The sequence below is a fragment of the Kryptolebias marmoratus genome, linkage group LG21 (assembly GCF_001649575.2).
Source record: "Kryptolebias marmoratus isolate JLee-2015 linkage group LG21, ASM164957v2, whole genome shotgun sequence".
NCBI lineage: Eukaryota > Metazoa > Chordata > Actinopteri > Cyprinodontiformes > Rivulidae > Kryptolebias > Kryptolebias marmoratus.
Genome location: NC_051450.1, coordinates 3630536 through 3645299, shown reverse-complemented (window position 1 = coordinate 3645299; position 14764 = coordinate 3630536). Strand labels below are relative to the sequence as shown.

Sequence of the window (14764 nt, the reverse complement as noted above, 5' to 3'; positions counted from 1 at the left end):
GAGGTCAGAAGCACACCACCCTCACTATAAACAGTGTTGGTGCTGCACTGCTTTCCCCTCCTGAGACGCCGTATGGTGGACCAGAATCGCCTCAAAGCCGTACGGAAGTCTTTCTCCATGGCCTCTCCAAACTCCTCCCATGCCCGAGTTTTTGCCTTAGTGACCACCCAAGCTACATGCCGCTTGGACTGCCGGAACCATTCATTTTCAATGAGAAAAAAAAATGCCTGAAAAAGCTAAATATCTGAAACAGCCGAAATTGCACCAATACCAAAAGTCGTAGCTGGAATGCCGTTAATGAGCTGAACGTTTTGATATATGAACGGTTGAAATAGGTCAAAAATTGTGGAATGAGTTAGATGCTGAAAAACGTACGGAGTAGTTAAAGTAACAATAGATAATAAAAAGAAACAGGAAAACAATTAAAAGCATTCACACCATTATTCATCAGTTTACCAAAGTAAATAAAATTGTACAATCAGAATTATAGCTTATACTCTTGGTAATTAATTTCTCCAATAAAGAAAATATAGTTTCACACTACCATCTAGCGGTTGATAAGTAAATGTACAACCATCAACTCCATAAGTTTGAAAAGTGATATAAGTATTAGAACAATTTTGCAGTGAATACATTTCTAATGGGACAATCTACATGAAATTTACACCAGATGTTGGTAACAAGCCAAGTCTTCTCCACATACAAAAGTAAAATAAATAAGACCACAAATTAAGATGTGTGTAAGAAAGTGAAAACAACAGAAAAAATGTGTAAAAAGGCATGGAAAGTCAAGAAGTCTGTCAGTATGTAAACCTGTGCAAATTAATATGAGCTAATTTCAGCCCTCAGTGATATCCAATAAAAAGGTTTGCATTAACAAGTTATCACATAAGAAGCTTCTCGTGATAGGTAAAAGAAAAACTAAGACCTTTCCAACCTGATTGTTGCTAAACATACTGATGGCATTGGTGACAAACATTTCTAATCTGACAGATCCAGTGAGCATCATTGAAAAAATGTTTACATGTTCAATACTTATTAAGACTGAGTGTAAGAGGACCATGAAGATGTGAAATAACAAGGTAAAAAGGCACAGATAAACTTGTACTGTTTATTTCTCTAATATTTCATTATGACAAAATATCTTGAAAATGCAGACTTAAACCCTTATACAAACTGTACACAAAGCAAGGCACTACACACTGAAGTCACTTCATCTTCACACTGCCTGCACCTTAATTCAAACCTTTTAGACTTTTGATAATGTTGCATTCAAAGCTGCTTCATTTGATTAGTAAAAAGAAATCTGTACAGCAGAGACACTGTCAATGTCCAGCAAATGATCAACATGCAGCACACATTGCTGCAGCAATTATACATTTTGTTTATTAAATTTCTTAATATCAGACTTTTTAAACTGTTTTGTAGATTACATATAAATAAATTATTTGCAATGCTCAAACATACATAAACTTGACAGGAACCAGAGTCAGAAGTGGAGTGTGATCAACAGGCTGACAGGCCTGCTGCAATATAAGGCCACAGGCTGTGCTGCTTACGGTACGTATGAACATACATTAGAAGGGTTNTGAAAATGCAGACTTAAACCCTTATACAAACTGTACACAAAGCAAGGCACTACACACTGAAGTCACTTCATCTTCACACTGCCTGCACCTTAATTCAAACCTTTTAGACTTTTGATAATGTTGCATTCAAAGCTGCTTCATTTGATTAGTAAAAAGAAATCTGTACAGCAGAGACACTGTCAATGTCCAGCAAATGATCAACATGCAGCACACATTGCTGCAGCAATTATACATTTTGTTTATTAAATTTCTTAATATCAGACTTTTTAAACTGTTTTGTAGATTACATATAAATAAATTATTTGCAATGCTCAAACATACATAAACTTGACAGGAACCAGAGTCAGAAGTGGAGTGTGATCAACAGGCTGACAGGCCTGCTGCAATATAAGGCCACAGGCTGTGCTGCTTACGGTACGTATGAACATACATTAGAAGGGTTAGTTTAAAGGAGAACTATGAATACAATTAAAAACAGATGTTTGCATCCACAGGTACCAACAGAGAATGAAGTCTGAAAGGCTGGCACACCTCTCCTCCACACAGCTGTGGCTCTTTAATCCATTGTTCATCCCTTCAGTAAAGGTTCAACCCTGGAGTTGCTGCTCCTGAGTCTCTGCTGTGTGCAAATCTAAGCAAAAGAGGAACCTAAACAAAATCCTGCTGTAGTTTTCAGAAAAGTCCTTTGGCTTTCTTTAGGTTCACCTGCTTCCACCCGGGCAAGGCACCATATTCTTCTCTGCTCATCTCCAGGGCTTTCTGTGAGAACAACACAACCAAGATCAGGCACAGGTCACATAACAGTCTACAGTGTCAACCCAATCGATTAGTCCTGACGCCTTCAAGGTGAATGAGAAACAACAGAGAGCACAACTCATGCATCGAGGACTTCAACACGCAGTCAAAACCAGAGGAAGAAAAGCTCCACAAATCTTTTAATTATCCATTGTCAGTCCAATCAACAAATGTCAAATATATTTGTGCAGGTGTCATTTGGTGGGGCAGACCTGATAAGACCAGTTCTTTGGACTGTAGAAGTCAGCTGTTTGTGGTGAAGAAAACAAAGTCCCTGTCGGCTGCCTCTAAGGTTATTCAAAATTTTATCTCCACACTAAACTTAACAGATATACGGCGTCTCCAACCTCCTAAAAACAGAGATTACTCTTTTTTTTATCCTCAAGACATTCATCATATTCTCAAATTGATTATTTCTTATTAGATTCAAATTTAATATTAAATGCATCTTATTCTTCATATCATAATATTTTAAGTTCTGATCCCTCACCAGTTACGCTTGCTCTTGATATGACCTGAAGGCAACAGCAGTTTATTTGGCGTTTTCATCCAACCCTGTTGCCTGACTTAAAATTTATTCAGTTTATCTTGTCAAAGATAGCCGAATTTGTGGAAATGAATAATAATGCAGAAGTGACAGATTCAACACTGTGGGAAACCTTTAAGGTCGTAATTAGGGGACATATTGCTTTTGAATCAGCAGCTAAAAAAGAAAAAGGAAAAAGACTTATGGAAATTAAAAATGAGTTGACTCAATTGGAATCCACCTATAAATTAAATTCTAATGAACTAATATTACAAAACATCCTCAAACTGAAAAATGAATATAATTGTATTTTAATGGACCAAGTGAAGGCCAAATTGTTTCAATTGAAACAAATTTATTTCGAGATGGGGGACAAACCCTAGAATTTACTTGCCCGACAACTTGGAGGGCTTCAAGCCAGTAGAGCCATACATCAAATTAAATCCAAATCAGGACAATTGGTTACTGATCCAAAAGCTATTAATGAATTATTTAAGGAATATTACCAACAATTGTACACGTCAAAAGCTAAGGGGAATGTTTCTAATTGGATAGCTCAACTAGATGATCTTAAACTGAGTGAAGCAGCAAGAGAGACGATGGAAGCTGACATCACCATTCAGGAGATTATTAATGCTCATAATCCATTTCCAAATGGTAAAAGTTCCGGAGCCAGATGGTCATGGCATAGTTATACAAAGATTTATGAGATATTAGCTCCTTTTGCTCAAAATGTATAGCCACTCAGGGAGTTTTTCAGTATGAAATGACTCGCTATATGAAGCAAACATTTCATTAATATTAAAAGAGGGTTGAGACGAAACTGAGCCCTCTTCATTCCGACCTACTGCGCTGTTAAATACTGATATGAAAATTCTAACAAAACTGCTAACAAGTGAGTTAAATAAACGTCTCTACTATTATTCACAATGACCAGACAGGATTTATTCCAAGTAGATTTTCCTTCTTTAATGTTAGAAGTCTAATAAAGATAATCTACCATAATTATGATAAAAAGGAGGAAGTGGAAGATCTGTGTCTGGATGCAGAAAAAGCTTTTCATCAGCTAGAATGGCCATATATGTTGAAACTATTAGAGGAATTTGATTTTGGAACCAATTTTTTTCATTGATCAAAATTTTATACTCCCCACCCACTTCTTGTTTATTAATCAATGAAAATAGATCAACCCCATTTTTGTCAAATCGAGGGACGTGTCGAGGTTGTCCGGTTTTTTTTTGCCCTGGTGGAAGGCGGACGTATTTTTCTCTCTGTCTCCTCATGCCCCCCCTCTGCTTTCTTTTTCAAAGTCTCTTTTTACATATTTTCCGAAATTTAAGGAATATGGATCTGATCAGCTGGTTTCTCAACGCAATTGAATTGATCTCGACTGGGTGAAGGAGAGTCCAGTCTCAGGATATGTCTCGCTGGATATACAGTGGATTCCTGGCAGGAGTGGAAGACTGTGTACCTACCGACGTGGAGGTTCCTTTTATATTTGGGTTTTTGATAACAGGATTTCTGCTGTTTGGACCAGGCAGTTACCTGGATTATCGTCAAATTCGTTGATGGGTTCACGGATCGACCAGCACTCAGACTGTAAACAGGAGCGAAATTGCAAACTACTCAGAACTGGCTGATATTCCATCATCAAAGCCTCTGGACTAAATGCAATTTCTGGACTCAGAATATGGAAAAGGTTAAAATCTTGGAGAAGCTGCTCGTTTCAGAACAACAAATTGGACCTAAAATTCGGCTATTTGGATTCGAGAATGTACCAGCAAAGACTTCAAGGCAGACTCAAAACAAAGTCAGCCTGTTCCAAAACAACTCTGTTAAAATTTGCATGTCACATGGGCAGAATAATTTGTTTTACATTTTATTTCTTAAGTTTGTTTCATTGTATTTTTCTTTTCTTTTCTTTTTTTGATTGTTTTTACTGTCTGTTCGAAATAAATAAATAAAAAAATAATCTACATTTGGCTTCCCGATGTGGCCTTGAAGGCCAAAGTCTTATCAATTCTCCCTGGAATTTATGTCAACAGAAGGTCTTCGCCCCTCCTTTGCCTGTGAACATTCATGGAATTCTCTGCAAACACACACACACACAAATGTATTACACTGCCTTCCTACCGTCTGGAAACACAAACACACATTCTCATACCTGCTTTTTTTTTTTTTCCCTCCCCCTCCCTCCCTCTTTCATTATCTTAGTTAGTCATTCTTACTTTGACTGGATTGCGATCCTGGGTACTTTTAGATAGTTCGGTACCGTTAGTCTGTACAATTAGTTATTATATCATGTTGGCTGTTAGCAGGCCTTCTTTTGGTACCTCTTAGATTATTATTTTTTTGTCATTATCATATTCATATTGGCTGTTAGCGGGCCTTTTTCTTTGGTACCTCTTAGTATTATACCACATTGATGTTTTTATTTCTATCAATTTAATTATCTTAGCATTGGCACTGTTAGCTAGATTCTTCGTGCCTTTGTTTAGTGATATCATGTTTTAGTAGTTTAGTTATCCTGTACCTTAGTTAGCATTGTCATGTTCTAGCTTAGTTATCTTGTACCTTGTACCTTAATTAGCGTTATCATGGTGTAGATCTTGGCTTATTTAGATTATCTCTGTGTTTGATTCTGTAACTTTGACCTCCATAGTATTATCATATCATATTGGCTGTTAGTGGGCCTTCTTTTGGTAACTCTTAGTTTATTATTATTATTGTCATTACCATATTCATATTGGCTGTTATCAGGCCTTTTTTGGCACCTCTTACTATTATACTGCATTGATGTTTTTATTTCTATCGGTTTAGTTCATATTTTGGATATTGTAAGCCTAATTGTTGTTTAGTTTAGTTTTCTCTCTTGTATTTTGTCTGTAACTTTGTCTGTAATTTTGTTCTTGTGTTGTAAAGCACTTTGAGTCGCCTTGTTGCTGAAAAGTGCTATATAAATAAATTTCACTTCACTTCACTTAGCCCGTTACTATTTGCAGTTGCAATTGAGCCTCTAGCTGAGAGGCCAATCCATTTAGGTGATGTGGACCATCATCTCTTGCTGTAGATGTAGCCATTTTCTTTTCTCAACCTGAACAGTCACTCCCCATTCTGTTAGGATATGATCAAGTCTTTTGGTGAAATTTTGGGCTACACAATAAATTGGCAAAAAAGTGAATTAATGCTCTTAGGTGATAATATTAATGCTGATTTTATAAATCATTTCCTTTTCAAAATTACAGATAAACTTAAATATCTGAGAGTAATTCTTCCAAAAGATCCTAAATTAATTTAAAAAAAAAAACGTCCTTGTAAAAGTCAAAAACTTGAAAGAAGACAGACAAATGGCGCACTCTACCCCTCTATGATAGGTCACGTAAAAGCAATTAAAATGGTCTCTCTGCCAAGATTTTTTTTAAAATCTTTTTCAAAATCTCCCTATCTTTTTAACAAAGGAATTTTCAGAAAGTTAGAATTAATTATAATGCCTTTTACTTGGAGTTACAAGACTCATAGAATATCAAAGGCTCATTTATATAAATAGAGGGAGAATGGGGGACTAGGCTTTTTACACAATTATTGGGTCGCAAATCTGCGAGTTCTAGTCTGCTGGCATGAGGGCTACATGAGAGAGTACTGTTAGTACCTTTAGTTTAGCATCATCATGTTTATCCTAGCATTTTTTATGTTGGCTGTTTCGTGGGCCTTTAGTACTGTTAGTTAGTTAGTTAGTCTCTTGGTACCTTTAGTTTAGCATCATGTTTAAGTTTATGTTAGCTTATTTAGCCTTCTTGTACATTTAGTTTAGTTAATTTATCTTAGCTCATACTTTAGATATCGTTAGATTCCTAATTGTTGTTAAGTTCAGCTTTAACTTTATCATGATTTCATTTAGATTATTTTAGCTACTATTTTGACTGTCTTAGCTCATGTTTAGATATGTTTAGTTTCATGATTTTATTTAGATTATGTTATATTTCGTTTAGATTATTCAAGATTGATGTTTTCTGTATCTCTATATTTGATGATGTTTATATGATGTTTGATATGATGTTTTTATCTGTACTTGATTCTGTACCTGATTGTTGTTTCTGTTGTAAAGCACTTTGAGTCGCAGTGTTGCGGAAAAGTGCTATATAAATAAATTTAACTTCAAACAAGTGCTAGCTGCTGTGGCTTCAGTCTTCACCATAGACTAGAGCACCTGAATACTGTTTGTTTTATAAAAAAAAAAAAAAAAAGTTTATTGGCTTGTCTTTGGTCAGTTTGTGTTTAACAGCTTGTTGATTGTGAAATCCTCAGCAACGTGTTACAGAGCTGATTAACTCACACACACCACAGGGTGGGTGGGTGAAAACAATCAAACAAGTATACAAACAAAAACACTCCCGATGGACTAATCGTTGATGGTCAATATACACTGCTCAAAAAAATAAAGGGAACACTTAAACAACACAATATAACTCCAAGTAGATCAATCTTCTGTTAAATCAAACTGTCCACTCATGAAGCAACACTGTTTGGCAGTCAATTTCACATGTTGTTGTGCAAATGGAATAGACAACAGGTGGAAATTATTGGCAATTAGCAAGATACACTCAATAAAGGAGTGGTTCTGCAGGTGGGGACCACAGACCACTTCTCAGTACCTATGCTTTCTGGCTGATGTTTTGGTCACTTTTGAATGTTGGTGGTGCTTTCATACTCGTGGTAGCATGAGTGTGATGATGGCACATCAATGCGAGCTGTGGCAAGAAGGTTTGCTGTGTCTGTCAACGTAGTGTCCAGAGGCTGGAGGCGCTACCAGGAGACTCTACCAGGAGACAGGCCAGTAAACCAGGAGACGTGGAGGAGGCCGTAGGAGGGCAACAACCCAGCAGCAGGACCGCTACCTCCACCTTTGTGCAAGGAGGATCAGGAGGAGCACTGCCAGAGCCCTGCAGAATGACCTCCAGCAGGCCACAAATGTGCATGTGTCTGCACAAACGGTTAGAAACTGACTCCATGAGGATGGTATGAGGGCCTGAAGTCCACAGATGGGTGTTGTGTTCACAGCCCAACTCCGTGCAGGATGCTTGGCATTTCCCAGAGAACACCAGGATTGGCAGATTCGCCACTGGCGCCCTGTGCTCTTCACAGATGAAAGCAGGTTCACACTGAGCACATGTGACAGACGTGACAGAGTCTGGAGACGCCGTGGAGAGACATCTGCTGCCTGCAACATCCTTCAGCATGACCGGTTTGGCAGTGGGTCAGTAATGGTGTGGGGTGGCATTTCTTTGGAGGGCCACACAGCCCTCCATGTGCTCACCAGAGGTAGCATGACTGCCATTAGGTACTGAGATGAGATCCTCAGACCCCCTGTGAGACCATATGCCGGTGCGGTTGGCCCTGGGTTCCTCCTCATACAGGACAATGCTAGTCCTCGTGTGGCTGAAGTGTGTCAGCAGTTCCTACAAGATGAAGGCATTGCAGCTATGGACTGGCCCGCTCGTTCTCCAGACCTGAATCTGATTGAGCACATCTGGGACATCATGTCTCGCTCCATCCACCAACGTCACGTTGCACCACAGACTGTCCAGGAGTTGGCGGAGGCTTTAGTCCAGGTCTGGGAGGAGATCCCTCAGGAGACCATCCTCCACCTCATCAGGAGCACGCCCAGGCATTGTAGGGAGGTCATACAGGCACATGGAGGCCACACACAACACTGAGCCTCATTGTGACGTGTTTTAAGGACATTACATGAAAATTGGATCAGCCTGTAGTGTGTTTTTCCACTTTAATTTTGTGTGTGACTCCAAATCCAAGCCTCTATTGGTTAATAAATTTGATTTCCATTGATGATTTTTGTGTGTTTTCGTTGTCAGCACATTCAACTTTGTACAGAACAAAGTATTCAATGAGAATATTTCATTCATTCAGATCTAGGATGTTATTTGAGTGTTCCCTTTATTTTTTTGAGCAGTGTATTTTTCCAATCACCCAATCCTACTTCACATTCCCAAAATTTCGCCTAAAAAGTTGTGAACATGCAGAATGAATACAAACATTTGTTAAAAGTGATACAGAGTTAGAAAATAGAGAGTGGAGTTTTATTTATGAAGATAAAGAGATTGTAGCGAGTCCGAGTGGTCCATGCTGAAACCAGTCCACTCAACTTCCCATAAGCCCCTACACCAGGGTTGGGCAATCCTGGTCCTCAGGGCCACTATCCTGCATGTTTTCTTGTTTCCCTGCTCCAACACACCTGATTCATGGTTAAATCACCTCTTCATGTCTGCAGAAGCCTGTTAATCACCCATTGATTCAGATCAGGTGTGTTGGAGCAGAGGAACAAGGAAAACCTGCAGGAAGGTGGCCCTGAGGACCAGGATTGCCCACTCCTGCCCTACACCCTGCAGGGTGGAAGGAGGGAAATTGAGTTTAAAAAGACAAGCGGATGGAGAGCTGACATGAAAAGGAGGGTGTGCAGGACAGAAATAATAAATAGTTACAGAAGTCAGGTTAACCAACATCACTGCTGCACTCAGTGACTCATTTTCACTTCATTTAAAAAAAATTCCAATGTGCAAAGATGACTTCTGTTTAACAGCTGTGGGAAGTAACTACAACTTTGCCAACAAGGTATGTTAGCAAAATATCTCATCACCTCAAAGTCTTGATCGGACAGGTAAATTTCTAGACGGAGAGGGTCGACTCCTTCAGGCAGCGGGCGGGTGAGAAGCTCCTGCAGCGGGTATGTGGTCTTACACAGACGGGCCAACATGTCCTCCACCAGGATTATCTGATTGCACACCTCAGCCTCCTAAAAACACAAAGACACATTTCACACACGAGCACAGGCTTGATGATGGCTCCTAGCTGGGCTCATTTTTATTAATAAGAGTGTCAATGCATTAGACATGGGAGCTGTCTTATTACTCAGTGAATTTATTCTTCGTTTTCATTAAAATTTTCAATTTGCTGCTACTTCTGTGGATTTAGAAAAACTCATACAATTTACATCAGAATATTGAAAATAGTCTGCCACGACTTTTGGTAGCAGTACATCACACTTAATACAGTAACAAAGAACTGTTAATGGAAAAGAAAATGGCTACAAGTCAACAATTTCTCAACATCTCAAGATGAACTTAGTTTAAATCTCTGAAATGAAAGGCAGCAAGTCATGCCAATCATCTTTAACTTAGGAATGTGTTTTTGGTGCAGTGTGTTAGGACTGATGGCTTCATGTTGTCCCTGAGACTGATACCGACAGGTGAAATCATTAGGCTACACACCCTCTCAGTGATCTCTGCGATGTCCTCTCTGTGCTCCCAGCAGGGGAACATGTTGGTGAAGGTGAGGGGCTCCAAACCTGCATGGATCAGATACGCTTTGGGAGGTTTCTTCTCGTTCTTTTCTGGGGAAACAAAGCTCTGTTGACAACAGCACCTCAAAGAAATCTGTTATAAATGTTCCATATAAACCCATCAGAAAACTGACATGTGTCATACCTCTGCAGTATCGCAGCACTGTCTCCATGGCACACTTTCTGTCCGAGTCCCAGCGGATTGGGGCCGAGCCTGTGCTCTCTCTGTCCAGAGGCCACCAACCCTGCCACAGGTACACCTCATGATGGTTGTCCACCAAGAACAGAGCTGATCGTGGGAGAAATCAACATGTGTTTATGATAATAAAATGGTCTTTTGCAAGACTTTAACAATCTCAAGTTTCTGATGACTAGACACTGGTTTCAGGTTTGAAAATTCAGATTGTTGTGCAGAAAATAACTCTTGAACTAAGTGACTTTTCGGAGGTTGTTCAGCTCTGTTATTAAAAACAGTTCTTGGCGTTTGGATTACACTTGGAAAGCACCAAATACAAATCTGAACTACTTTAACCTTTTTTATTCGCAGAAGTTTGGTAGTCTGAACACAGTCCGTTCTGAGCCAAGCTGTAGGACCTCTTGCTGAACTGATGTGGCCCCTCACAAAACGAGAAAAAAACCTCCTGATGTTAAAAATAAAATTTCACCTCAGCAGCCAACTGATTAAAGATAGTTAAACAACCATCCTTGGTATTATTCTGAAGATGGGTTTTTTTGTTTGTTTTGTTCTTTTGGCTTAAGGTTTTAATGAAAATCCTTCTAAAAAAATGTCTGTTTGGTCAGGATTTTAATAATCAAAGTGGAATGTTAAACAAGAATGCAGATAAAAATCCTTGTTTTCTTTGATTTAATTGAATCAATCATTTGAGGGTGTAAAAACAAGTGGATTTAAACAAATAGTCTGTCTATTGAGAAAGTCAGAGTGTGTGTGTGTGTGTGTGTGTACCTGGCTTGGAGGCTCCATACAGGTCTTCCTGCAGGAAGGGCATGGAGTTGACCTTGTTTGGGTCTCTGGCGGGGTAAAGACACTCCACAGCTGTAAACTCTCCCGAGGTGCTGCTCAGCTGGTACAGACGAGGCGTGAAGTTAAACCTGCCAGGATCTGAAAGTCATGTTCACATTAAACTTCAGCTCTGTACTTTGTGTGCTTCACTTTTAAAGCATAGGAAATAAAACCTTCTGAGCACTTTGAGTTATTTTTACAAGTAGAAGTTTATGTTGACTCACCTTGCAGCATGCAGTCATATGCTTTCCTGTCCCTTCTGCCGAGGGCTTCCCAGAATCCCGCTGGCTCGGCTCCCTCATCACATTCCTGAATGGTCACCTTGCTGCTGCTGTGGAGGCCTGTTTCCAGAGGACGGCTGCAAAATAGCACAAACAACAACATACACAACATGGCCTGTTTCAGCTTCTGAAAGCTTTTTCAGTGACAACATTTTCACTCACCGTTCTTTAAGCTTATTGGCAGTGGTGCGTGCCACCTCCCATGTGTGTGTTTGGGATTTACAGCCATGCCACAGGTAGATCAGAGCCTGGCTAACACCGAGCAGCACCATGGAGACTCTGGAGCGCAGACTGCTGCAGTGGCAGACCACCTCCAGCAGGTGGCCCTCCACCTCATGCTCCCCTCGCACACAGTACAGACGCCAATCATCTGGCAGGAAGAAAAGCAGACTTTTTATTTCCAGTATAGTTGAATTGGTTGATAACTTCTTTGCATTAAAAGCCTAGCATTCCTTGAAGAACTGCATGTCGCCCTCTGTCTTAGATGCAAGAGTTTCAGCCTACGGTCAGATTATGTTGGAGCCGTTTTGGTCAAACCTTGAAAATCAGGTTGTGTGCAGTCTCATGGATATCGTGAGAGATCTCTTTCAGAGTATGAACTGAGGATGACTCTCAGCTACTACCACAGCAAATTCCAGGTCAATATCTGTAAAAGTGACTGAGTTATAGACATTTTTGTATTATTTTTAAGGTCAGGTGGCTGTGGCGGCCGTCTTGAAACAAATTGACTCCGAACGTTAACCAGTTGCAGATATACATCCAGAAAGACAAATGAACACATACAGACAGGCAGAATCATTATGGTTTTTTTCCCCTTCAGCGGTGGGGGATAACTATGTGAAGGAGGCTTACTTTGGGAGTTTTCTTCTTCCTCTTCTCTTTTCCCTGAGTGGACAATCATCCCTCCTTTGAAACACTGCAGGAAACACGGAGGCTCCTTCCCCTGCTGGACCTGAACCTGGACGAATATGGAGATAAACACAGGAAGAAGCTTATACCGTTATGCTCTCACATATAAACACATAAATTATTGCATTAATGTTTACACAGTCATGTGTACCTGCGCTCCTCGCTCCTCATCAAGCTCCACCGTCATGAGCGCCGACGTTCCTTTCTCACTGACTGTAGAGTTGCAGCCCTGCCAGAAGAAGTAGCAGCACTTTTCCTTTCCAGCCCCACCAGTCTTTAGCTGCTCTGGGTTTTGTTTCCTCCCAACTGATAGCAAAAATTTACATGAGCTGCATTAATCTCAGATACTATATGTGTCAGAAAATCAGCATGGCAGCTTTTAAAAAAAACAGCCTTAGTTTAAACTCAATTTCTGTATATTCTGATTTATGTAACAGCAGAACAAACTGGACAACAACTAAAGACATTTGGCTGTGTGGTATGAAACTGGGCATGTGTGTGTAAATCAAAAATGTGATCTGGTATTCGTGTTGGGCAATCACATAAATATATTAACCATCAGCCACTGGAGTCTATTGGTGGTAGATTTTATTTTAGGACAATATTTTCCACTTTACTTTATCTAATTTGTAGTTTAAATGACTTCCTACCATTACCATTTTATTATCAAACTGAGGAAAAAAACAAACAAACCACAAAACCATTCTGCTTTGCTCTGTGATTAATTTGCACCTCTGACTTAATTTATAAAATGATTGAAAAAAACAAGCAGAAAACCCACAACTTTATACCAAGCAGACAAAACGTTGCACTGTGGCGCAAAAAGTGTTTCGTCAGGGATCAGTTTAGGCAATAAGAGCATCATGTTAGAAGCAGGGACGGCTGGTATCAGTGGGCTAGTAGGGCTAAGCCCTCCCTGGTGTTTACAATAAACATGTTAAAAAACCTAATAAACAAATTTAAAATATTGTTTCATATTTTGTGAAATTTACAACGTAATTGGTGCCAAACAGTTTCGAGAAAAATCCCAGAGTCTTTCCGAAAGGCTAACTTTTCACAGTCACATTCATTTAATGTCTTTCGTAGTACAGAATGATTGGCAGCTGTCTTGTCCCACCCCCTTCATTTGCTGCTCATTTGGGAAAATTGAGTTCAGCCCAGGGTCAGCCCAAAGCTGCAGGCTTTAGCCAATGAGGGTAGATGGACAATAACGTGCCTCGAGCGCGAGTGTATGTGGGCGTGGTTTGGGGTAGACTGAGTAAGTGAGATGGTGAGCAAGATAAACATAAACAAGGTGGATTATTTAGTTTCTCACTCGTTTTCCTTCATGTTTTTATTGGGAAAAACCTGAAGTGAAGAGGTTGGGGCTATTAAAAGGATATTGAAATAAGGAAAAGCAGCAAAACCAAAGTTTTTCTGTGACCTGGTTTCAGTGAAAGGACTGGCTAATGGCAAGTGTAGCTAACAAATCTTTGAGGTGGTTTTTAACCTTTTTGCATCCCAGAAAAGTCAACAGAGTGAGCTTCTCTTTTAAAAAAGGTAGGACTCATTCAGAAAAAAATGCACTTTCCAATATTAAATGTCTTGTTTGATTTTATATTATCAGTGTAATTAGGATTTGTGTCAAGGAGTGTGGTGCTTTGTTATGCAAAGCTGACTGGGAAAAAAAATCTGAAATAATTATAGCTGAAAGCCTTAATGCAGAAGAATTAAGTATTGGACAACTGCCATAGGCTCTGTGTGAGCTTGGTTTTTGTTGGTGGTTTCTGTTAAGGTTGTCTTTGTGCTGAAAAGGAACATAATGTCAATTTATAGCAGGTTTTCTTTATTTCAAATTTTATACTGCTGTTGTTGAAATTCAAACTGCAGCATAATCATTTCCAGCTTATTATACACTGCCTGGCCCCAAAAAAGTCACCACCAAAAAAAAAAAAGGGTTACACACTAATATTTCATTGGACCGCCTTTAGCTTTGATTACGGCACACATTCACTGTGGCATTATTTCAATAAGCTTCTGCAACGTCACAAGATTTATTTCCATCCAGTGTTGCATTAATTTTTCACCAAGATCTTTCATTGATGATGGTAGAGTCTGACCTTCTCCAGCACATCCCAAAGATTCTCAATGGGGTTAAGGTCTGGACTCTGTGGTGCCAATCCATGTGTGAAAATGATGTCTCTCACTCCCTGAACCACTCTTTCACAATTAAAGCCCGATGAATCCTGGCATTGTCATCTTGGAATATGCCCGTGCCATCAGGGAAGAAAAAATCCATTGATGGAATAA

At 39.5% G+C, this 14764-nt stretch overlaps 1 protein-coding gene across 16 annotated transcripts in view; it reads right to left on the bottom strand.

Moving 5' to 3' along the window:
* Positions 1 to 2183: 2183 nt before the first annotated feature.
* The window catches only part of svila (supervillin a), an 83891-nt gene continuing 71310 nt past the window's right edge, over positions 2184 to 14764 (bottom strand). For all 16 annotated transcript variants that reach the window (XM_037973221.1, XM_037973222.1, XM_025002588.2 and 13 more), the window contains 9 exons: positions 12627 to 12781; positions 12419 to 12524; positions 11729 to 11936; positions 11510 to 11643; positions 11229 to 11384; positions 10410 to 10553; positions 10194 to 10315; positions 9563 to 9718; positions 2184 to 2348 (listed from right to left, as the gene is read on the bottom strand). In XM_037973221.1, the coding sequence (XP_037829149.1) occupies positions 2262 to 2348; positions 9563 to 9718; positions 10194 to 10315; positions 10410 to 10553; positions 11229 to 11384; positions 11510 to 11643; positions 11729 to 11936; positions 12419 to 12524; positions 12627 to 12781 (1268 nt within the window). In that variant the 3' untranslated portion in view covers positions 2184 to 2261. The remainder of the gene's footprint in view (positions 2349 to 9562; positions 9719 to 10193; positions 10316 to 10409; positions 10554 to 11228; positions 11385 to 11509; positions 11644 to 11728; positions 11937 to 12418; positions 12525 to 12626; positions 12782 to 14764) is intronic.